General features: G+C 51.4%; 1 protein-coding gene across 2 annotated transcripts in view; it reads left to right on the top strand.

Annotated features, from left to right (window-relative positions):
* The window catches only part of usp24 (ubiquitin specific peptidase 24), a 36,463-nt gene extending 12,910 nt beyond the window's left edge, over window positions 1-23,553 (top strand). The window contains exons 17-67 of one of the 2 annotated variants that reach the window (XM_084444324.1): window positions 122-229; window positions 600-749; window positions 1,044-1,175; window positions 1,285-1,396; window positions 1,957-2,033; window positions 2,265-2,405; window positions 2,619-2,672; window positions 3,235-3,350; window positions 3,884-3,950; window positions 4,487-4,597; window positions 4,724-4,822; window positions 5,004-5,177; window positions 5,461-5,546; window positions 5,685-5,793; window positions 5,899-6,057; window positions 6,298-6,395; window positions 6,516-6,611; window positions 6,725-6,947; window positions 7,251-7,413; window positions 7,663-7,824; window positions 7,982-8,052; window positions 8,189-8,349; window positions 9,326-9,387; window positions 9,590-9,781; window positions 10,229-10,343; window positions 10,496-10,640; window positions 11,212-11,331; window positions 11,495-11,620; window positions 11,767-11,865; window positions 11,977-12,059; window positions 12,166-12,307; window positions 12,455-12,574; window positions 13,263-13,480; window positions 13,920-14,044; window positions 14,152-14,293; window positions 14,388-14,538; window positions 15,103-15,198; window positions 15,295-15,398; window positions 16,079-16,192; window positions 17,636-17,843; window positions 17,961-18,050; window positions 18,237-18,339; window positions 18,421-18,539; window positions 18,694-18,807; window positions 19,010-19,075; window positions 19,571-19,637; window positions 19,921-19,999; window positions 20,119-20,194; window positions 20,348-20,434; window positions 20,527-20,637; window positions 20,967-23,553. In XM_084444324.1, the coding sequence (XP_084300450.1) occupies window positions 122-229; window positions 600-749; window positions 1,044-1,175; window positions 1,285-1,396; window positions 1,957-2,033; window positions 2,265-2,405; window positions 2,619-2,672; window positions 3,235-3,350; window positions 3,884-3,950; window positions 4,487-4,597; window positions 4,724-4,822; window positions 5,004-5,177; window positions 5,461-5,546; window positions 5,685-5,793; window positions 5,899-6,057; window positions 6,298-6,395; window positions 6,516-6,611; window positions 6,725-6,947; window positions 7,251-7,413; window positions 7,663-7,824; window positions 7,982-8,052; window positions 8,189-8,349; window positions 9,326-9,387; window positions 9,590-9,781; window positions 10,229-10,343; window positions 10,496-10,640; window positions 11,212-11,331; window positions 11,495-11,620; window positions 11,767-11,865; window positions 11,977-12,059; window positions 12,166-12,307; window positions 12,455-12,574; window positions 13,263-13,480; window positions 13,920-14,044; window positions 14,152-14,293; window positions 14,388-14,538; window positions 15,103-15,198; window positions 15,295-15,398; window positions 16,079-16,192; window positions 17,636-17,843; window positions 17,961-18,050; window positions 18,237-18,339; window positions 18,421-18,539; window positions 18,694-18,807; window positions 19,010-19,075; window positions 19,571-19,637; window positions 19,921-19,999; window positions 20,119-20,194; window positions 20,348-20,434; window positions 20,527-20,637; window positions 20,967-21,029 (6,006 nt within the window). In that variant the 3' untranslated portion in view covers window positions 21,030-23,553. Of the gene's footprint in view, window positions 1-121; window positions 230-599; window positions 750-1,043; window positions 1,176-1,284; window positions 1,397-1,956; window positions 2,034-2,264; window positions 2,406-2,618; window positions 2,673-3,234; window positions 3,372-3,883; window positions 3,951-4,486; window positions 4,598-4,723; window positions 4,823-5,003; window positions 5,178-5,460; window positions 5,547-5,684; window positions 5,794-5,898; window positions 6,058-6,297; window positions 6,396-6,515; window positions 6,612-6,724; window positions 6,948-7,250; window positions 7,414-7,662; window positions 7,825-7,981; window positions 8,053-8,188; window positions 8,350-9,325; window positions 9,388-9,589; window positions 9,782-10,228; window positions 10,344-10,495; window positions 10,641-11,211; window positions 11,332-11,494; window positions 11,621-11,766; window positions 11,866-11,976; window positions 12,060-12,165; window positions 12,308-12,454; window positions 12,575-13,262; window positions 13,481-13,919; window positions 14,045-14,151; window positions 14,294-14,387; window positions 14,539-15,102; window positions 15,199-15,294; window positions 15,399-16,078; window positions 16,193-17,635; window positions 17,844-17,960; window positions 18,051-18,236; window positions 18,340-18,420; window positions 18,540-18,693; window positions 18,808-19,009; window positions 19,076-19,570; window positions 19,638-19,920; window positions 20,000-20,118; window positions 20,195-20,347; window positions 20,435-20,526; window positions 20,638-20,966 lie in introns of both variants that reach the window. The other variant, XM_084444323.1, reaches the window with a different exon arrangement.
* The last annotated feature ends 518 nt before the right edge of the window (window positions 23,554-24,071 follow it).

Raw genomic sequence — 24,071 nt, 5'->3', positions numbered from 1 at the left:
GATCGTTTTCACCTGGTGTGTGTGTGTGTGTGTGTGTGCGCGCGTGCGCGTGCGTGTCTGCATTTGTGTGCGTGTGTGTGCGTGCGTGTGTGTGTGTGTGTGTGTGTGTGTGTGTGTGCAGGCCTCTCAGCAGAGCAGTCCTCAGGCGGTCTGGGTTGTCCCTGCTCTTCGACAGCTTCACGAGATCACACGCTCCTTCATCAAACAGACCTACCAGAAGCAGGACAAGGTCAGTCTCACACACACACACACACACACACTAGTCTCGCATAGCCAGAGCTTTCTCCACACTTGGTTTCACGCTGGAAAAGGGTCTGGCTGCACCCGATTCATAGCCTCCTCACACAGTCGTCTTGTGCTTGGGTGCTACGCTGGGCGTTTTTCCCCACGGCGCCCTCGCAAAACGCCGTCGGTGGATTGAATCTCTGATCGGTGCCGCCGGAATTGAGTGGCGCCGGCGAGAGGCTTATCTCAAAAATACGTTGCGGCAGACTACGCGCACACACACACGCGCACCTTCGTCAAAACAGATCCTGTCCTTCCTGTCGCTCTTCCGCGCGGATGCCTCATTGCCATGGTAACGTTGGTCCTCCCAGCAGAACATCATCCAGGACCTGAAGAAGAACTTTGAGATCGTCAAGCTGATCACCGGCTCCCTGGTCTGCTGCCACCGGCTGGCGGTCACTGCCGCCGGCACCACCGGCCTCTCGGGATCCACACTGGTGGACGGCCGGTACACCTACCAGGAGGTACGTGCGTGTGTGTGCGTGTGTGTCTGTCTGTCTGTGTGCGTGTGTGTGCGTGCGTGCGTGCGTGTGTGTGTGTGTGTGTGTGTCCTGAACACATGTTTCTCTAGTAGAGGGAATGTAACACGCTACATAATTACAGTGCATACACAGAATGATGGTGTCATAGTTCCTGACTAAAAATGAATGTTCTCTCTCCCTCTCTCACCCTCCCTCCCTCCCTCTCTCTCCCTCTCCCTCTTTCTCTCTCTCTCTCTCTCTCTCTCTCTCTCTCTCTCTCTCTATCCATCCATCCAGTACTTGGACGGCCACCTGCGGTTCCTTGCGTTCTTCCTCCAGGAGGCCAGTCTGTACCTGGTGTGGAACAGGGCCAAGGAGATCTGGGAGTGCCTGGTGTCCGGGCCTGACGTCTGTGAGCTGGATAGAGAGGTACACACACGCGCCGCACACACACACACGTACGCACACACACACACTCAGTGTATATAGCCTCACCTAGTGCGTGTTTATGTGTGTGTGTGTGTTTGTGCGTGTGTAGATGTGTTTTGAGTGGTTCACTAAGGGGCAGCATGACCTGGAGAGTGACATTCAGCAGCAGCTCTTCAAGGAGAAAATCCTCAAACTGGAGCCCTATGAGATCACCATGAACGGTCAGTAACACTATGAGATCACCATGAACGGTCAGTAACACTATGAGATCACCATGAACGGTCAGTAACACTATGCGATCACCATGAACGGTCAGTAACACTATGAGATCACCATGAACGGTCAGTAACACTATGAGATCACCATGAACGGTCAGTAACACTATGAGATCACCATGAACGGTCAGTAACACTATGAGATCACCATTAACGGTCAGTAACACTATGAGATCACCATGAACGGTCAGTAACACTATGCGATCACCATGAACGGTCAGTAACACTATGAGATCACCATGAACGGTCAGTAACACTATGAGATCACCATGAACGATCAGTAACACTATGAGATCACCATGAACGGTCAGTAACACTATGAGATCACCATGAACGGTCAGTAACACTATGAGATCACCATGAACGGTCAGTAACACTGAGATCACCATGAACGGTCAGTAACACTGACCCCACCCAAGGTGGTCATCCAGGGGATTTTCACACCATGTCGGCACTGGGGAGCATGTCTTTGATTCGTACATTGTGTTGTTTTAATGTTGTTTCAGGGTTTAACCTGTTCAAAACGTTTTTTGAGAACGTGAACCTGTGTGACCACCGCCTGAAACGTCAGGGGACTCAGCTGGTGAGTGTGTGTCCCTACTCCCCAGTCCTACACACACACACACACACACACACGCGCACACACACACACACACACACAGCTTCCCTTTTATAATAATAGTGCATAAGAATGCAACATTTTGGTATTTGTGTGTTAATGAAACATTCTGTGTGTGAGTGTGTGTGTGTGCGCCTGTGTGTGCACGTGTGTGTGCGCGTGTGCGTGTGTTTGTGTGTGTGTGTGTGTGTATAGTGTGTGGAGCGGCTAGACCTTGCTGGGATGGACTTTATCTGGCGTATCGCCATGGAGACGCCTGACGAGGAGATTGCCAACGAGGCCATCCAGCTCATCATCACTTACAGCTACACTAACCTCAACCCCAAGATGAAGAAGGTGTGTGTTTGTGTTTGTGTGTGTGTGTGTGTGTGTGTGTGCGTGTGTGTGCGTGTGTGTGCGTGCGCGTGCGTGCGCGTGTGCATGTGTGTGTGCGCGCGCGCGTGTGTGTGTGTGCAGACGTGTGTGTGTAAGTCTTCCGTGTGTGTCAGGTGCTTGGTGTGTGTGTAGTCAGTCAGTCAGTCAGTCATGTCATTGCCTCTCTCTCTCCAGGATTCCGTGTCCTTGCACAAGAAGTTCATTGCCGATTGTTACAAAAGACTTGAGGTGAGTGGCTGTTTGTGGAGTGGGAATAGGGAAGTGCTCCTTGACAACAGTCCATAACATATAGAGATATACATACAGCTACGCTATACACGCTATATACAACTATACACACTGTATACAGCTATACACACTATACACAGGTGCAGTATACACACTAGATACAGCTATACACATTATATATACAGCTATACACACTGTATACAGTTATACGCACTATACACAGGTACAGTATACACACTAGGTACAGCTATACACATTATATATACAGCTAAACACACTATATACAGTTATACACAGGCACAGTATACACCAGATACAGCTATGCACATATATACAGCTATACACACTGTATACAGCTATACACACTATATACTGCTATAGCTATACAACACAACACACACACTATATACAGCTATAGTTATACACAGCTACACACACTATATATAGCTATACACACTATATACACAACTACACACACTGTATATAGCGCGCTATATGCTATGGACACTATATACAGCTCTCTCTGTATATACACCCCCCCCCCCCCCTCTCTATCTCTCAGGCGGCCAGTTCTGCCCTGGGCGGGCCCACCTTGACCCATGCTGTTACCAGGGCAACCAAGATGCTGACAGCCACCGCCATGCCGACCGTGGCCACGTCTGTCCAGTCACCTTCCAGGTACACGGCAGGGACCTCTGGGTAGGAGACCATCTCTTAAGCCTGATTTAAAACTTTGTCGTATGACACAAGTGTCAACAGATAGAAATGACATCACTGTCGACACTTTTTGGTGTCGGACAGGGGTGTCTTGCACTAATGCACTAACACTAACTAATGTCGCAGACGCCGTCACTTTTGTCGCACAGCTGTGATTGGATAGCTAGACAGAAGGCACGTGTGTTGCCATGGATCAATCAGCCATGCGTCTGCAAGTTACCATGGAGGTGATCAGACACTTCGCTGAAGTATAAATGCTAAATGTCATTTGACACTTGCCGACTGAGTATAAATTAATCTTTAGGCCCTGGCTTTGGAATGACACTCACGATTCACTAGAACATGACCATCTGCACCGAACACCACCGTGGCTCCGCCTCCATGACGCGTCGCGCGTATTACGATAGCCCGCCTGTACGCAACGTTTGCTGCTCTAGTCCCGGCCTACACCCCCCAGCATGCTCAGCGGCGACTCTGCCCCTTTCCACCTCCAGGTCTACCAAGCTGGTGATCATCGAGAGGCTGCTGCTATTGGCCGAGCGCTACGTCATCACTATCGAGGTAAGCGCCTAGCGCCGCCCGCCCCATGGATCACACAGAGGCGGGGCGAGCCGGTGACACAACACCAGTATTTGATGAACTTTGAAGCGAGATCTTAAGACATACCTCTTTAATCTCGCTTTCATCATGTAGTTGTACTCAATTATAATATTATTTTATTCTTTTTTTAAATTTTATTTTCTTTACTTTTCTTATTTTCTATTTCTCTTTTTTTTTTTTTTTTTTTCTTTACTGTTTCTTATTTTCTATTTCTCTTTTACCATGCATGTTCCATCCTGCTCTATTTTCTTATTTTATTTTTCTTAGTACCAACAATAAATTGTTTTTCTTTATTCTGTAAAGCCCGGTGTGCTACATTTGCTTGTATGAACAAGTGCTATATAAATAAAATTGACTTTGGCTTTGATAAGAGGGTTATGGAGGGGAGCTGAGATTCACGTGTGTCTGTGTGTGTGCGTGTGCGCGTGCGTGTGTGCGCGTGTGTGTATGTGTGCGCGTGTGTGTGCGCGTGTGTGCGCGCGCGTGTATTTCTGCAGGACCTCTACTCAGTTCCTCGCACCATCCTACCTCACGGAGCCTCGTTCCACGGCCACCCCGTATCTCTGCACGTCACCTACGAGTCCACCAAAGACACCTTCACCCTGGAGGTACACAGCCCCCTCCCAGCATGCACCGCGCCGGGCCCACACGGAAGCGCCTCGCACCTCTTGGGCTCACTAATCGTGCGTGTGTTGGTGTGTGTGCGATGTTGTTGTTGTTGTTGTTGTTTGCAGGCCCACAGTAACGAGACGGTTGGCAGCATCCGGTGGAAGATCTCGGAACACCTCAACTGCCCCGTGGACAACGTCCAGATCTTCGCCAACGACAGTGTGGTGAGTGTGTGTATGCATGTGTGTATCTGTTTGTGTGTTTGTCTGCTTGTAAGTGTGTGTGCGCGTATGTGTGTATCTGCGTGTGTGTGCGTGTGTGTGTGATGAGAGATTTGAGGATCTACCTCCAGAGAGTCTTGTTGATTATGTGTGACGGTGTCGGTGACCCCGGGTGTCTGTGCAGCTGACCATGAACAGGGACCAGAAGCTGCTGTCCCAGCTGGGTTTCAGTGACGAGCAGAGCCTGACGGTGAAGAGCTCGGGGACCGGCACGCCGTCCGGCAGCTCCGAGTCTTCCGCCTCCGCCTCCAGCAGCTCCAGCTCCGCCGTCTTCAACTCCGCCTACGCCCTGGAGCAGGTACGCACACACACACACACACAGAAGAATACTTATCATGCTCTCTCATGAATACACACCTTCAATAAAGACTGATGTGCTGGCATAATAGAAAGCATGGAGCAGTGATCATCAATGGAAGGTGCCTGGCACAGATTATGAGTGTGTGCGTGTGTGCGTGTGTGCGTGTGTGCGTGTGTGCGTGTGCGCGTGTGCGTGTGTGCGTGTGCGTGTGCGTGTGTGTGTGTGTGTGTGTATGTGTGTGTGTGTGTGTGCGCGTGTGCGTGCGTGCGTGCCTCCCCAGGAGAAGTCCCTGCCTGGTGTTGTGATGGCGCTGGTGTGTAACGTGTTTGAGATGCTCTACCAGCTGGCCAACCTGGACGAGCCCAGGTGAGACACACACACACACATACACACTGTATGACTGATTGAAATGATACTGAACCTCCCACATAATCCTCCCAAGCATTTATAGCAGTTCATACCGAGTGTGTTTGTAACGTGTGTGTGTGTGTGTGTTCCCTGCAGGATCACTCTGCGTGTGCGCAAGCTCCTGCTGCTGATCCCAACTGACCCGGAGGTCCAGGACGCCCTCGACAACTTCGTCCCCAAAGAGTCCAGTGTGTGGAGCCACCAGGTGGGTCGCAGTATTTCATATCCCCCCTCTGTGCCATACACACTAGCTCGGTGGTGCTACTGTGTGTCTAATATATGTGTGTGTGTGCGTGCGTGTCTCCTGCAGAAGACGTTGTTCACCCTAGGCCAGGGTTCGGGATCCCGCTCCCCGTCGCTGGCCTCCAAGCAGCAGCACCAGCAGCCCAGCGCCGCCTCCATCCTGGAGGCCCTGTTCCGCTCCCTGGCCCCGGGCATGTCCACCTTCAGGGTCCTCTACAACCTGGAGGTGGGCCGGCCGACCGCGCGCAGCGTCACACCCGCCGCCGTTTGAAGGGTTGAGAATCACACGTTAGATCAAACCGCCTCTTCCTCTAACTCCTCTCTCCCTTCTTGCTCTCTCTCTGTCTCTCTCTCTCTCTCTCTCTCTCTCTCTATCTCTCTCTGTCTCTCTCTCTGTCTCCCTCCCTCTCCCCCTCTCTCTCTCTCTCTCTCTCTCTCTCTCCCTCTCCCTCTCTCTCTCTGTCAGGTGTTGAGTTCCAAGCTAATGCCCACCTCTGATGACGAGATGGCCAAAACCAGCGTCAAGTCCTTCTGCGAGAACTTCCTCAAAGCAGGGGGCCTCAGGTAGAGACAGGGCGAACTGTTGACGGAGTTCCTCGCGTTAAACCGCCACATATGTGAACTCCACTCTGTTTCTCATGACGCCGTCCCCTCGGCTTTTGTTTGAATTGTCTCCCGGGGCAGCCTGGTGGTCAACGTGATGCAGAGAGACTCCATCCCCTCCGAGGTGGACTACGAGACTAGGCAGGGGGTCTACTCCATCTGCCTTCAACTGGCCAGGTACGCACACACACACACACACACACACACACTCCCTGTATGAAGCTACATTCACACTCTCAGAAAACAAAAGTTCAACGTGATTGGCTGTGGCGTATCGGCGCCCCCTGCAGGTTCCTCCTGGTCGGCCAGAGCATGCCGGCGGTGCTGGACGACGAGGTGATCAGAGACGGTGACGCCCTGTCGTCTCGGCCCTTCCGGAACGCGGGGCGCGCCGGACGGCAGCTGTCGCTGTGCGGGACGCCGGAGAAGTCGTCCTACCGACAGATGTCCCTGTCGGAGCGGTCCTCCATACGCGTGGAGGAGATCATACCTGCGGCACGCGTGGCCATACAGGTACGATAGTCACGAAGCAGCAAAGGAGGACTCGCACACAAAAAACTTGACCAAACTCAGTCTTATCAGAAGGTTAATAGATTTAGTAGGGAGCAAATGACAAATGCAACGTTTCAGGCCACTATCGTCAGTGCAATGAATACTGGTACACACACACACACACACACACACACACACTTTAGAGGCTAGTACTGTACTTTGTCAGCCCAGTGCTCTAATTTGTCCTTTCTTTCTTTCTTTCTTTCTTTCTTTCTCTCTCTCTCTCTCTCTCTCTCTCTCTCTCTCTCTCTCTCTCTCTCTCAGACCATGGAGGTGGGTGATTTTACCTCCACTGTTGCGTGCTTCATGCGCCTGACCTGGGCAGCTGCTGCCGGACGATTGGACCTTGTCGGCAGCCCTCAACCAATCAGGGAGAGCCATAGTTCACTCCTACCCATAGGGATTCGCAGCCGTGTCAGCAGCACCGGTGAGACACACACACACACACAATCTCTCTCTCTCTCTCTCTCTCTCTCACACACACACACACATGCGCACACGCACACTAAACTCATCATATTGGTCAAAATATGAGGTTGTATTTCACCAAGACTGCTCTTTTCTACTGTAGTCTATACCCGTGTTATCCTATATCTTACTGTGTGTGTGTGTGTGTGTGCGTGTGTGTGCGTGTGTGTGTGTGTGTGTGCGTGCGTGTGTGCGTGCGCGTTCACAGGCAGCAACTGCAGCTCCAGCAGTGAGGGCGAGGCCACGCCGACAGCGCTGCATGCTGGGATATGTGTCAGACAGCAGAGCGTATCGATCAAAGACGCCATCATCGCCCGCGAGGCCCTGTCGCTGCTCGTCACCTGTCTCCAGCTACGCTGCCAACTGCTCTGTAAGACTGACACACACACACACACACACACACACTCTCATAATCTGTGCCAGGCACCTTCCATTGATGATCACTGCTCCATGCTTTCTATTATGGGATAGCTCCGTTCGGTCTCCATGTGAACAGAATACGGATTGTACGTTTCCTGTTTCCCCAGCTTCGTTTTACAACCTCCCCTCCGTCAACGACTTCATCATCGACATCCTGCTGGGATCTCCCAGCGGAGAGGTCTGTTCACTTCCTGTTCAAAGGCTGTCGGAGGACGGTGCCCCAGTGACTGTTGTGTTTACGTGTGAATAAATATCAAATGCGTATGTATGAGTACGTGCTCACATCCCCGTCTCTATCTCTGGGCATGCGTCAGATCCGTCGTGTGGCGTGCGACCAGCTGTACACCCTGAGCCAATCGGACACCTCCACCTTCCCCGAGCTCCAGAAGCCCAACCTCTTCCTCCTCTCCGTCATCCTCACAGCCCAGCTGCCCCTGTGGAGCCCCACCTCCGTCATGAGGGGCGTCAACCAGAGGTACACACACACACACGCACACACACACACTGTCACAGACAGACAGACTGGCCCTCATTTATCAACGGAACGGTGAAACATGCAGATCCGATCACAGGAATTATGGTACGACAGCGTTCATGTGTGATTCATCACGTTCCTATCCTGGCAATCCCATCGTACGAATGATCGGGCGTTGATAAATGTGGTGGAAGCTCTTATTTAAATAAGTGACTGAAGCCTACCCATTGCTTTTCATTTGTTAATTTTGATTGCTTGTCATCATGTCACCAGTGCATTGATTGATTGGTGTAAGATTAATTTTGCTTTCATTTTAAGACTTTGAAAAAATGAAAAAAAAAAAGGGGAAAAAAATTGTTCGTGATGTGTGACTAGTCGGCCTTTACAAAATAGAATATTTTGCCATAGGGTAGCCTACATAAAGTGATGAATATGTGGCAACTTATATCTATGCTTAAGCACGTCAGAATCCGTCTCATGATTCTCAGAGTTGCGGACACGATCTAAGACTTGGTCGCAGCCTCCACTCATGTCCAAATTGATAAATGCCAAACTTGCCGTGGAAATGACTGTACGCCCAGTTTTCTGTCCTAGGATTGCTTGGTAAATGAGGGCCACTATCTCACACACACTATCACACACACATACTGTACACACACACACTGTCTCACACACACTGTCTCACACACACTATCACAGACACACACACTATCACAAAAACACCTGCAAACACACACACACAAATACACACTGATTATGAACTTGTTTATTTGGATTTCTGTATAGTGTGAATCGATTTTAAATTGTATTTAGTCTGGATTGTGTTGCTTTGTTTTTCTTTGATGCTGTAACAGTGCAATTTCCCACCAGGGATCAATAAAGTACCTACTATTACTATTGCTATTACTACGCACACACACACACACACACACATGCCCTTTCAGGGACGTGCAGTGACAGTATGCTCTCTGTCCAGGCTGCTGTCCCAGTGCACTGAGTACTTTGACCTGCGATGCCAGCTCCTGGATGACCTGACCAGTAAGTCCTCCCCCCGCCTCGGCGCCATCTTCTCTCATCAGCACCAGGATAAAAATCACCTCCCGTCACCGACGCAGCCGCTCCTCTCCACCAGCAGGGGTCAGTGGTGCGTTAACCAGCTCTCCGCCCGTCTGCTTTGTCTCTCATTGGCTGCGTCTCGCCCTCTCTCCCCCCCCCCCTCCCTCCACGCCCTCCCACCCAGGCTCGGAGATGGAGGTGTTGAACGTGAGCGCGGCGGCCATGTTGGAGGACGAGGTCTCCTGGCTGGACAACTTCGAGCCCAGCTGGAGCTCGGAGATGGAGACCAGCGAGGCCGACAACATCCTGCAGGCCGGCCACCTCCGGCTCATCAAGACACTCCTGTCCCTCTGTGGCAACGAGAAGGAGCAGCTTGGTGAGCTCTCTCACACACACACACACACACACACACACGGCATGGTAGGGATGTGCACAACTCAAGTTTTCGATTAATCAGTGGGTGGTATGAACGATTAATCAATTAATCATTTTTTGAATGACATTAGAAATATTTGGTTCCAACATTTTGAATTTTGTGTTTATTTGAATTTTAAAAAAAAGTAAAGACCATAAATCCATTGATGTTGACGCTGTAATTTAGCCCCCATTCCAATCAATATAGCGCTGCAGAACAGATGATGCATGACATTAGTTCAGTTCAATTTAAATATTATTTAAAGGATGTGTTTAGTTGAATGAAAAAAAAAAAAGTATGACCACAATTTGTGACCAAAAATCGACGTTGACTGTCATGAACGATTAATCGATTACTTGGACCCACCCCTACAGCACGGTGTCCTGACGTGTGTGTGTGTCTCCCCAGGTCTGTCTCTGATCCAGCAGCTGCTGGATGACTTCCTGTTCCGAGCTTCACGCATCATCATCAACAGCTCTAACCCCACCCCCACCGCCGCCCCGAGCCACGACTTCCACCCCAAGTACGCAACATGTTCAGACACATCAAATCAGGCTTTAACTTCATATACTGTACACATTAATCAGACTTTGTTACTTCAACCCTAAAAATGATGTTGTTCATTTGTTTTGTGTGTGCGTGCGTGCGTGCGTGTGTGTGTGTGTGTGTGTGTAGGTGTAGCACCGCCAGCAGCAGGCTAGCAGCCTATGAGGTTCTGGTGATGCTGGCGGACAGCTCTCTGTCCAACCTCCGCCTGATCACCAGAGAGCTGCTCTCCATGCACCACCAGTCTGACCCCTCGCTCTCCAAGGAGTTTGACGTGAGTAGACACACACACACACACACACACACACACACACACACACACACACACACACTCTTCTGGTTATGATGATGACATTCACGCAAGCTCGTTCTCATATGCATATTGTGTACCTTTCTTAATACGGTGTTAACACTCCCCCTCTGGCTACTTCCCTCTCTCTCTCTCTCTCTCTCTCTGTCCCCCCTTCCCTCTCCCTCTCTCTCTCTCCCTTTCTCTCTCTCTCGCTCTCTCTCTCTCTCTGCCCCACCCCCCTTTCTCTCTCTCTCCCTCTATCACACTCTCTCTCTCTCTCTCTGTTCCCCTCTTCTCCCTCTCTCTCTCTCCCTCTATCACACTCTCTCCCCCTCTCTCTCTCCCTCTCTCTCTCTATCTCTCTCTGCCCCCCCCCCCCTCTCTCTCTCCCTCTATCACACTCTCTCCCCCTCTCTCTCTCCCTCTCTCTCTCTATCTCTCTCTGTCCCCCCCCTCTCTCTCTCCCTCTATCACACTCTCTCCCCCTCTCCCTCTCTCTCTCTCTCTCTCTCTCTCTGTCCCCCCCCCCCCCCCTCTCTCTCTCTCTCTCCAGTACCTCCCCCCTGTGGACAGTCGTTCTGTCTCGGGGTTCGTGGGGTTGAAGAACGGAGGGGCCACGTGTTACATGAACGCTGTGTTCCAACAGCTCTACATGCAGCCAGGCCTGGCAGAGGTACACACACACACACGGTCCAACCTCCAAGATCTATACCTGCTTCCCTGGGCGTCCACCGGGTGGCGATAGACTCTGTAGGAAGCGATGGTCGGTCCATCCTTGGTCAAGTGAGAGTGATTTCAGTGGTTTTGGAGATCATACACACTTGTGTTTGTTCCAGGCGTTCCTGTCCATCGAGGATGACACGGAGCAGCCAGAGGAGAGTGTGTTCTGTCAGGTCCAGTCCCTGTTTGGTCACTTGATGGAGAGCAAGCTGCAGTACTACGTACCAGAGAACTTCTGGAAGGTCTATATGCACACACACACACACTCATTAACCTTTGGCCTTTAGAGTCCTTCTTAACAAAGTCTTCTAGAGAACTCTAGAACTCAATGACATCTCTGCTCATTATGGCTCAGTAGGATTCAGTATGGTTATTGTGTGTGTTGCAGATCTTCAAGATGTGGAATAAGGAGTTGTATGTGAGGGAGCAGCAAGATGCCTATGAGTTCTTCACCAGCCTTGTAGACCAGCTAGATGAACACCTTAAGGTACAACATGCACACACACACACACACACACACACATACATACACACACACACACACACACACACACACGTGTGCGCTCCTGCATGACATACACCATGTGTTATGAATCAGAAAATAGGCCGGGAGCAGATCTTCAAGAACACGTTCCAGGGGATCTTCTCCGACCAGAAGATCTGCAAAGACTGCCCTCACCGGTGAGCTGAGGTCCCCATGTGCCGGACCCTGTCAGACATTAGCTCTCCGCGTAGGGGATAGGGAGGCTTCCGACCCCTGACCCCCCCCTGACTCTTATCCCCACAGGTATGAGCGCGAGGAGACCTTCATGGCCTTGAATCTGGGCGTGACTTCCTGCCAGAGCCTGGAGATCTCATTGGACCAGTTTGTCAGGGGGGAGGTGCTGGAGGGCAGCAACGCCTACTACTGCGAGAAGTGCAAGGAGAAGGTGTGTGTGTGCGTGTGCGCATGTGTGCGACGGTCCGTGTGTGTTGATGTCTCAGTGCGTGCGAGCGCACCTTTGTGATTTTCCACCTGTGTGTGTGTGTGTGTGTTCACCTATACTGTGTGTGTGTGTGTGTGTGTGTGTCCACAGAGGACCACAGTGAAGCGGACGTGCATAAAGTCCCTGCCCAGCGTCCTCTGCATCCACCTCATGCGTTTCGGCTTCGACTGGGAGAGCGGACGCTCCATCAAATACGACGAGCAGATCAGGGTAGGCCACACCCACCGCCACGCCCCGACTACGGCGCCGCCGTACCCCCACACGGGTTACCCCTCCACACCTACACCTGTGTGTGTGTGTGTAACGCTGCGCTCACACGCTTGCGTTCGATGCGTGTCCATCAATGTATGGCGGAAGGCGTGTCTGCCACACGCAACAACAACCAATCACATTGTCCGAAACTGCGCTCGCAACAGCCAGTAGATTCTCCGAACCTGCTAGCGCGCACTATTTTGAAAACCCACCCGGCTTTTCGTTTAGTGCTGTCATGGATGCTAATCTGGTCGAACGTGTGGCGATCGTCTATGCATTGTGGTTGAGGCAACGTAAACGTGGTGCCCGCAGGTATTGGGTACATCCTACCCTGCAAACAAACAGCGATTGTCCTCCATCTTGGTATTGAGAAATGTGAAAATCCCGCCTTGCGTTGACGTCTTTCTCTGTCAAGACATCTGATTGGTCGGCAGCTACAGCAACGCATCTGAAAGTTGAACATTTCTCAACTTCCGACGCTAGCAACGCAGGCAACGCAACGCACCGGGACAACAACGGAACCAGAATGCCATTCGGCTGCAGCCATTGAAAGTGAATGGCATCCGTCAATGTTGACGCATCAAACGGAAGCGTGTGAGCGCTGTGTTACTCTCCTCCCTCTGTGTGTGTGTGTTTGTGTGTGTAGTTCCCCTGGGTGTTGAACATGGAGCCCTACACGGTGTCGGGCATGGCTCGCCAGGACTGCAGCGGTGAGGGCGGGGAGGGGCGTGGCGACGGCGGCGCAGCCGGAGGCTCTCCCAGGAAGAAGGTGACCATCTCTGAGAACTACGAGCTGGTGGGAGTTGTAGTCCACAGTGGTCAGGCTCACGCCGGACACTACTACTCCTTCATCAAAGACCGCCGGTGAGAGACACACACACACACATGCGCGTGTCCTTGAATCCCCTGAATGAGTGCTTAGGTTACCGCCCCCCTGCCGAGCCCATGCAGGCAGCGGTCGACGGGGTCCTGGTTTGTTTGGTAAACGTCTCCAGATGTCTGGCTCTGAGAGCAGGAACCCTGGAGACCTGGAACGTTAGGAGACCACAGAATCTTAACACCCTGATCCCCTCCTCCTCTCCTCCCTCTCTCCTCCTCTCTCCCCCTCTCCTCTCCCTCTCCTTCTCTCTCCCTCCCTCTCCCCTCATCCTCTCTCCCTCTCTCCTCTCCCATCTTACTCTCCCTCTCCTCTCCCATCCTACTCTCTCCTCCTCTCCCTCTCCTCCTCTCTCCCTCCCTCTCCCCCCCTCCTCTCCTCTCTCCTCCCCTCTGCCCTCTCTCTCTCCCCCCTCTCCTGGACCAGGGGTAGTGCACGAGGGCGATGGTACAAATTCAATGACAACGTGGTGGAGGAGTTTGACATGAACGACGAGACCCTGGAGTATGAATGCTTCGGAGGGGAGTACCGACCCAAGGTCTACGACCAGTGTAAGAACACACACACACATACACAAAGCAGCTAACCCCTGACCATCTAAGTCTGTGATAAGTCAAGAGACACATGCACATCTTAACCTCAGCTGTGTTGTGCGTAGCCAACCCCTACCCTGACGTGCGGAGGCGGTACTGGAACGCCTACATGCTGTTCTACCAGAGGATCAGTGACCAGAACTCTCCGGTGCTACCCAAAAAGAGCCGGGTCAGCGTCATGAGGCAAGAGGCCGAGGACCTCACCCTGTGAGTCTCACACACACACACACACACACCTCGCCTTCTCACAGCGCTCTGACTCCTGGTCGATTTATTTACCTGACCTCTCCTTGACCTCCAGGTCGGCCCCCTCCTCCCCTGACGTGTCCCCCCAGTCGTCCCCCCGGCCCCCCAGGGCCAACAACGACCGGCTGACCCTCCTCACCCGCCTGGTCCGCAAGGGAGAGAAGAAGGGCCTGTTTGTGGAGAAGATGCCCGCTAGCATCTATCAGGTACAGGAGGCCCCACCGCACCGTCCTCTCCTGCCGCTGTGGGACAGTCTCTCCGTCGCTTAAAACCTGTCTGTGGTTTGATATTCCGTCAGTTAAAACCTGTCTGTGGTTTGATATTCCGTCAGTTAAAACCTGTCTGTGGTTTGATGTTCCGTCAGTTAAAACCTGTCTGTGGTTTGATATTCCGTCAGTTTAAACCTGTCTGTGGTTTGATATTCCGTCAGTTTAAACCTGTCTGTGGTTTGATATTCCGTCAGTTAAAACCTGTCTGTGGTTTGATATTCCGTCAGTTTAAACCTGTCTGTGGTTTGATATTCCGTCAGTTTAAACCTGTCTGTGGTTTGATATTCCGTCAGTTAAAACCCGTCTGTGGTTTGATATTCCGTCAGTAAAAACCTGTCTGTGGTTTGATATTCCGTCAGTTAAAACCTGTCTGTGGTTTGATATTCCGTCAGTAAAAACCTGTCTGTGGTTTGATATTCCGTCGGTAAAAGTAAGAGACCTGCTGCCTGTGAGTTTGAGTGACCCCCACCCCCGTCCCCCCGGCCCCCCGCTCTTCTGCAGATGGTGAGGGACGAGAACCTGAAGTTCATGAGGAACAGGGACGTCTACAACAGTGACTACTTCAACTTCGCCCTCTCTCTCGCCTCTGTCAACGCGGTACGTAGCCTGAATGTGTGTGTGTGTGTCTGTTTATATCGTGTGTGTGTTTATTGTGTGTGCGTGTGTGTGTGTGTGTGTGTGTGTGTGTTACAGACAAAGTTGAAGCACCCCGTCTACCAGTCCATGGCTAAAGAGAGTCTGCAGCTGGCGGTCCACTTCCTCTTCCACACCTACCTACGCACCAAGAAGAAACTCCGGTACAGACACACACTCACACAGACACACGCACTTTACAGTCGCCTAGCAGACGCTTTTATCCAAAGTGACGTACAATAATTGCATTTAGCATAAGTAAAGTGTGCTTCTACTCTCCAGAACTCACAAGTGAATCTCCTTTCTAAAACAAGTGACTTAAAAGCATAATCTAGTGCTGAAGTCAAAGTGCGAGAGTAGCAAAATACTAATACAATAGGTGCTTAAGAGGGAGGATCGTGGTAGTACTTTTTGAAGAGGTGAGTTTTGAGCCTGCGGCGAAAGATGGGCATCGACTCTGCTGTCCTGACGTCAGTGAGCATGGTGACGGGGCTACCAGTCGCCCTCAGGTAGCAGAGTGTAGAGGTCAGGGGGGGGGGGGGGGCAGTCTAGGGCTTGACCATGGCCTGGAGGTAGGAGGGAGCTGTTCCTTTCATTGCCCTGTAGGCTAGTACCAGAGTTTTAAACTGGATGCGAGCTGCTACAGCCAGTGTAGAGAACGGAGAAGAGAAGTTGTGTGAGAGAACTTGGGGTGGTTGAACACCAAGCGAGCTGCAGCTTCTGGACAAGCATCCTCACATGCGCACACACACACACACACACACACACACACACACACACTGTTCATGATTAAACATAACAATCCAGCTCGTTTCATATTTTCTCCCTTCTCTCTCTCTGCCAGGGTGGACACAGAGGAGTGGATGGCCACCGTGGAGGTGTTGCTGTCCAAGAGCAGCGAGGCCTGCCAGTGGATGGTCCAGTATCTGGTTGGACCCGAGGGACGCGAGATCACCAAGTTAGTACCAGTAGCACATCACCAAATTAGTACCGGCACCAGTAGAATAGAATAGGCACCAGTAGACATCACCAAGTTAGTACCAGTAGAGTTCACCAAGTTAGTAGTACCAGTAGAGATCACCAAGTTAGTAGTACCAGTAGAGTTCACCAAGTTAGTAGTACCAGTAGAGATCACCAAGTTAGTAGTACCAGTAGAGATCACCAAGTTAGTAGTACCAGTAGAGATCACCAAGTTAGTAGTACCAGTAGAGATCACCAAGTTAGTAGTACCAGTAACAGTAGCAGTGCCACTATTGCCACACCGCTGCCATGCAGTGGGGGTCCAGCTTAGCAGCTCAAACAGCCCTGCTGGAGTCAGATACCCCTGCTGGAGTCAGATACCCCTGCTGGAGTCAGATACCCCTGCTGGAGTCAGATACCACCCAGTGAGGAGGCAGGACTGATGGGAATGAGCCCCAGAGCAGTTAACCCTGACCCTGAAATCACCCCACCACCCCACCCACCCCTCGTGGGCCCAAGATCACCTCACCACCCCACCCACCCACCCCTCGTGGGCCCAAGATCACCTCACCCACCCGCCCCTCATCGGCTCAAGATCACCTCATATGCAGCAGCCTCCCTACACGTTATACACACAAGCACACACACCTCAGAGCTCTTGTTAGTCTGTCTGTAATCACACCGCCAGCGGAATGGCGGGCAGATTAAAAGCACCTGTGTGGGCGCGGCCAGCCTCCTGGTTGCTGATAGGCTGGAAGAGAAGTCTTTGGAATGTAAACACTTACTGCAGGGTGTGTGTGTGTGTCGGGGGGTGGGGTGGGGGGGACTTGGCCTCTTTCTTGCATGTTTGGAGATGGGGTGATGTTGGGACTCATGGTTGTGATTGGCTGTTGAGTATCGGACGTTTTGGGTGACACTCCACGCCAACCTCCCACATACACACACACACTCACAAAAACACTTACACTAGAAGAACCCAGACACAGTATCACGCCATATTGTGTGTGTGTGCATGTGTGCATTCCAAGGCCATTAGTGGCGGAGCATTTAGCAAGCTTTTTACTCCCTGTAAGTTTACTACTGTGCTCAGCTTTTACAATGAATCAGAATCTAATTGCTAATGATTAGAGTTTATGTGACTGACTTTCCTGGCAGAACGTTGCCAACGTTTGGGAAATACTTTACTGTGGATGAAATGTATTTAAATGGAAACTCTACTGCTATACCAGCTGCTATAACAAAGTAGCAAAAACGATCAGTATCGGCAGATACAGTATGGCTCATATCGGCCACAAAAAAACGTGATCGGGGCATCCCTAGTATCAGGGCCTTCTTTTCGGGGTGTCATACTGATCTACATCTCTCTCTCTCTCTCTCTCTCTCTCTCTCTCTCTCTCTCTCTCCCTCCCTCTCCCTCTCCCTCTATCTCTCTCGCCCCCAGGGTGTGTCTGTTGGAGTGCAGCATAAGGGAGATCAGGGTGGTGGTCGCCTCCATCCTTGAAAAGACCCTGGAGAGCGCGCTCCACTTTGGAGACCCGGGATTGGACGCTCTGACCGACGCCCTGCTCTCCCTATTGGACAAGGACGTACCCGAGAACGTCAAAAACTGCGCCCGGTACTTCAGCCTCTTCAGCAACTTTGCACAGAAGGTAAATTACACACACACACACAAACACACACACACACACACGCCCCTATCCTGTATGAGCTCCAGCGGTGTCACAGTGTAAAAAGCACCCCCATCTCTCTCTGCGCCCGTCTCCCAGGGTTACGCGCCGTGTCAGCTGCTGTTGAAACACTCTGCGTACCGACGGATGCTCATCTTCCTCCTGGGACCCAACAGGCAGAATAACCAGGTACCACACACACACACACACACACACACACACACACACACACACACACACTCTCTCTCTCTCTCTCTCTCTCTCTCTCCCCTTGTCTGCGTCTCCTACACACACGCATATGCACTCTTCCACTCACCCCCCCTCTCTCCCTCTTTCTCCCTCTCTCTCTCTCTCTCCCCCCTCCTCTCTGTGTAGAACCGGCGTTGGAGTCCAGCGCAGGCCCGCGAGTTCCTCCACCTCCACAACACTCTCGCCATGATCACTCTCCACTCTGACCTCAACACCCAGAGGACACAGGGTGAGACACACACACACACACACACTGTCCGAGCGCAGGTGCGTTGCTCCTCAGGACTGACCACCCCATTTCGCCTCATAGCTCCGGGCGCGTCCAAGCTGAACGCGAGCAGCGTGCCGCCCTCCACCCCCCTCCTCCCCCTCAACGCGGACATCCTGGCCTCGCTCTTCACGCCAGAGGGACAGCCGTACCTGCTGGAGGTAACACACACACACAACACACACTCACTCTCTCCCCATCTCTCTCTCTCTCTCTCTCTCTGTCATTCACAATATGACACACGCACACACATGATCAAAACCTGAATGGACAGGTGATGCTGTGAAGAACGCCAGTGTGTCCATGCTTTGCCAGGTGATGTTTGCGATGCGCGAGTTGTCCGGCCCACTGTCCCTCCTGATCGAGATGGTGACCCACTGCTCCTTCTGCAACGAGCCCTTCTCCCTGGGCGTCCTGCAGCTGCTTAAGGTCAAGAAAACTACTAAACACAATCCGTGGAAACTTCCTCCCGGCTTCCATGCCAAACTATAGAAGTTGTGTGGGGCTTGGGGGCGGGGGGTAGTTGAAGTATTTGTATAAATGTCAGCTGACTGTGTGTGTGTGCGTGTGTGCGCGTGTGCGCGTGTGTGCGCGTGTGCGCGTGTGTGCGTGTGTGCGTGTGCGCGTGCAGACCCAGCTGGAGACCGCTCCACCCCATGAGCTGAAGAATGTGTTCCAGCTGCTGCAGGAGCTGCTGGTGAGTAACAGCTGGGTCTCCTCTAGCACTACTCTGCATTACTCTGCATTACTCTGCATTACTCAGCAGCATACTCAGCATTACTCAGCTGCATACTCAGCATTACTCAGCTGCATACTCAGCATTACTCAGCTGCATACTCAGCATTACTCAGCATTACTCAGCATTACTCAGCTGCATACTCAGCATTACTCAGCTGCATACTCAGCATTACTCAGCATTACTCAGCTGCATACTCAGCATTACTCAGCTGCATACTCAGCATTACTCAGCATTACTCAGCAACATCCTCAGTACCTGGTCAGTTGCGCTTCACCACCACCACTGTTTTACAATGTTTTCGAGAAATGCAACAACTCTCTTTTTTTCTCTCTCTCTCTGTCTGTCTCTCTCTCTGTCTCTCTCTCTCTCTCTCTCTCTCCGTCTGTCTCTCTCTCTCCGTCTGTCTCTCTCTCGGTCTGTCTCTCTCTCTGTCTCTCTCTCTCTCTCTCTCAGGTGGTGGAGGACCCCCTGCAGTCCCAGAGGCTGAAATATGCGTTTGAGTCAGAGAAAGGCCTTCTGGGTAGGTCACCATTCTACTGTAACTGTTGGGGTTGGGTTGTAATAAGGGTTGGGCTGGGTTGGTAAGAGGGTTGGGGCTGGGAACAGGGTTGGGGCTGGGAACGGGGTTGGGGCTAGGAACAGGGTTGGGGTTGGGAACAGGGTTGGGGTTGGGAACAGGGTTGGGGTTGGGAACAGGGTTGGGGCTGGGAACAGGGTTGGGAACAGGGTTGGGGTTGGGAACAGGGTTGGGAACAGGGTTGTGGTTGGGAGTGGAGGCCTGACTGTTCTCTCTCTCTCTGCAGCGCTGATGCACCAGAGCAACAACGTGGACAGCAGCCGCTGCTACCAGTGTGTCAAGTTCCTGGTCACACTGGCCCAGAAGTGAGTCACATGGGCGGGTCAGAGGGTCAGGGGTCTGCGGGTAAAGCTGGGGTTAGGCGAGGATTCCCAGGCTATAATGCTTTCTAGTTTGACGTGTGTGTGCGTGTGTTGTCCACCAGGTGTGCTCCTGCTAAAGACTACTTTAAGGACCTGTCTGGTCACTGGAGCTGGGCAGTGCAATGGCTACAGAAGAAGGCAAGCCTGAAACACACCACACAGACACACACATGATATTTACAACACACACTTACACATTACACACGCACTCCCATACATGCCTATCATACCGTCTGTGTGTGTGATTGTGGGGCCACTGTGCTAGTTTGTAACCCTCAACTCTCCTCCCAGATGTCAGAACACTACTGGACTCCGCAGAGCAACGTTTCCAATGAGACGTCCACCGCCAAAACCTTTCAGCGCACTATCTCAGCACAGGTATACACACACACACACACATACACACACACACACACACACACACAGACACAGACAACCTCACTTCTGTAATCCCCCCCCCCCCCCCACAGGATACCCTGGCCTACGCCACTGCGTTGCTGAACGAGAAGGAGCAGTCTGGGAGTAGCAACGGCTCCGACGGCAGCCCAGCCAATGAGAACGCTGACCGCAGCCTCCGACAGGTAGGCCCTGCCCACATGGGTCTCTAGGAGTCCCACAGGTAGGCCCCGCCCACATGGGTCTCTAGGAGTCCGTAGCCGGGGGGCGTTCACAATACTATCGATTGATCTTCTTCGTGCGGGTTAGGTGTTGTGTTCTCCCCTCCTCCCCAGGCTCGGTTGCATCGATTGATGCAATCAGGCAAGTAATCCTCACACTGAATTCTCTCTCTCTCTCTCTCTCTCTCTCTCTCTCTCTCTCCCTCCCTCTCTGACCTTCGGTCTCTCTCTCTATTTCTGTTTCTTCCTCCCTCTCTGTCCTTCGGTCTCTCTTTCACTCCATTCTCTCTCAGGGTTCAGAGTCTCCCATGATGCTGGGCGACTCTAAGAGCGATCTGGAGGACGTCGACCCCTAGCTCCTCAAGCTAGCAGAATCACCTTCGGTGAGGAGACGGAACAGTTCCTGGCAGCCAATCGAAAAAGACTGCAGTTCACTTCTGATTGGTCAGGACCGTGCAACAGCCAATCAGAACAATTACTCTCCTGGTCACAAGAGCAATGAAAGGAGACATGAATCGTCATGAATCACTTCCTGCTAGGCCTGACTAGCCGATAATCGAGACGGATCATCATTTAAGGGCATGAGTGTTGATAAACAGGGAATTGGAAAACTTCCAGGACAGTGGAAGATTTCAGTTTATTCTCCTTTCATTCAGGAAAAGGATGTGGTTGGGTTGCATTTTTAGACTTTTTTTTTTGCTCATATTTGCCAATGTAACTAAATAGACATATTCATATTGTAAAGATTTTTGTTCCATAGGTGTAATTTCAAATGTAAGATAATATTTTAAAGTCTCCTGTGCTCTTCTCTGTTGACGTGTTGGTTCAGGTGTGGCTTTGTCTGCTCTAGAGGGACACTGAGCTATGTGTACATGCATCCACACGCGCGCACACACACACACACACACACACACACACACACACACAGATGTAGCTGGGGGTTTTAAGTATGCACTTTATAGTCCAACCCAGCCCACTGAAATGAAAATGAAATCCGTTGGTGATGTACAGCGTGATTGGCCAGCTCCTCTAGGGCAGGGGAAGTCCCGCCCCCTCACGCATCTTGTCTGCTCTTCCTTTTGCTTTTATCCATTCTGGTCAGTTCTGTCGGTATTTTCAGAACCACACTAACACTCACAAACACATGCGCGCACACACTCACACAAAAAAGCCTCCATATAGAGCCCCATAGCCTGTGACCGTGGTCTGTCTTATCACTGTGGTTACCCTGGTAACGCAGAACGGCGATTACTGTCTTGAGAGGGCAGAAAGGTGCCTGTCAGCCAATCAGCCGAGAGGCCCATGGTCGACGTTGCCCCTCCCCCTCCTATCTGACGAGCAGCCAATCCGCTGGATTTTTCTGCCTGCTTTTCTGTGTTTTATTTTTTATTTTTTCTGCTGGTTTCTTTGATGTGGATGAACTGTATTTTTTTTTTTTTTTTTTTTTTTTTTTAAAGAGTGTAGGATGACGGACTTTTGCCTTACGCCAGGAAAGCTGCCCAGTGAGGGCTGGCGCCGGGGCATCGGTGCCAACCAGAGAGAAGCTGGGAGACTGTTTTAAGTTTGGGTGCCAATGTAACACACACACACACACAGTTTTGATTGGATCCCAGGTCCGCCACACCTCGGTGCACATAGAATACACACACACACACATACACACACATAAAGGTCCTCCTCGCCTCACTGTTACCTCTGTGCTTTATCAGGTGTTGATTTGCCAGCTGAGCTTGTTTTGTCTCGTTGCCTTTGTTTTGTCTCCTATTGGAAACACTAAGGAGCCTGACTCACCCCCGCCAAAACTAAACCCTTACCCCACCCCCTAACCCAACCCTACCCTCCTCACCCTAACCCAATCCTCTCCTCCATCACTCTCCCAAGAGAGGGGGCTGCCATTAGGAAACCCCCATCTTGGCTCCAACGCCAGGCCGGTTGCTCACTGAGACGCCTCCCTTCCTGCGACTGGGCCTGCACAGGGCTCCTCCACCCTCCTCAGCGTACAGAAAATGGGGTCATGTCCTGTCCTAACTAAGCAGGGTAAAGCAGGACAGGGTTAGGCGATGCCACTACTTTGTGTACCTTAGACCAAGACCAGAGCCACCAAGATATTCAGCTCTCCTCAAACTCCCATTCTGGCTGCTAAAAACTCCCAGTTGAAGTCTCATCTTGCTCCCAGCGTAGAGAGCAGCTTGCGGGACTCTGCGCCCTGGTCCATAGTAGACCACACTGGATGAGCGTGCTTAGTTCTCAGCTTTAATGGTTAAATGTTTACAGTGTGATGGCCTGTTTAACAATCATGCAAAATGGTTTCTGTTTGGAGTGGAGAGTAAAGTCCCACCGCCAGGACTCCTACTTCCTCTTTGTTTCAGCCAATCAGCACTGAGAGCCTTGAGAAAAGAGGAGCTTTTCTTTGATATTTAGCTGGAATTAGCTTCTGTAGATTTTCCGCCTTCCCCCACCCACCTGATTGTGTCCCATCACTCTCTGGCGTTTGCATGTGTAGCAGTGAGCGTTGGGCTTTGTCTTGCTGTACTGTACTGTTGGAGGACAGACTGACCCCTGTTGAAGTTTGCGGCGTATTCTCTACGTCACACACACTCTACGTCACACCCCCCCACCCCGCCCCCCCCCACCCCTGTCTGGTGCTCTGACAGGGATGTGTCTATCTCACTGTGCAGGACTCGCAGGTCTGAGCCCAGGATCAAGGACACGTGGACAAGGACAAGCGCTCGTGACTTTAAGCCACAACAAGCTGGGCAGAGCCAACATGAGTTCAGCCCAGAACCTTTTCCCTAGTTTGACCCTCTCTAGCACCTGTAGCCTAGTCAGAAGAGTTCCAATCAGTCTTTTTTATCTGCGGGAGGGAGGGCTGAGGAGAGGTGGGTGGCGTCCGTATGGGTTTTTATTCTAAGTGTCATTCAGCTTTGAACATTCACTTCTGCTGGAAGTCAGTCTGCCGTGGCAGAAATCTGCAATGCATGTTAAAATACAGTTTTAATTTGTACATCAGAGTTTGATTATGGGGAAATTTGATATAAAATAAACTGGAATGCACAACCTTTTGCAAATGTGTTTTTTTGTGCATGTTACATGCTGTACATACAGTATACTCTACTGATGATAGAATAAGCAGAAAGCAACATTTATCAACAGCTTTTTTATTGGATAAGTCTGATACATTTATATAACAGTACAAAACTATGGTTTACTCCTCAAAACGGTAGGAAATGAAATCCATGCATAATGTTCACATCCTAAACGTTCCTATAGCAAGAATACACAATATCAATATTGGCAGAATGAGACACGTTAAACGGGAGAACCGGAGAGTGGTTAGGATTTACTGTTAGTGTTCCGGTGCGAGGTTGTGGGAGCTTCAAAAGCGGCCTCGACCGGAG

This window comes from Borostomias antarcticus (assembly GCF_949987555.1).
Source record: "Borostomias antarcticus genome assembly, chromosome: 10".
Taxonomy (NCBI): Eukaryota; Metazoa; Chordata; class Actinopteri; order Stomiiformes; family Stomiidae; genus Borostomias; species Borostomias antarcticus.
The sequence above is the reverse complement of the archived record's forward strand: the minus strand, read 5'-3'. Positions and strand labels throughout refer to the sequence as shown.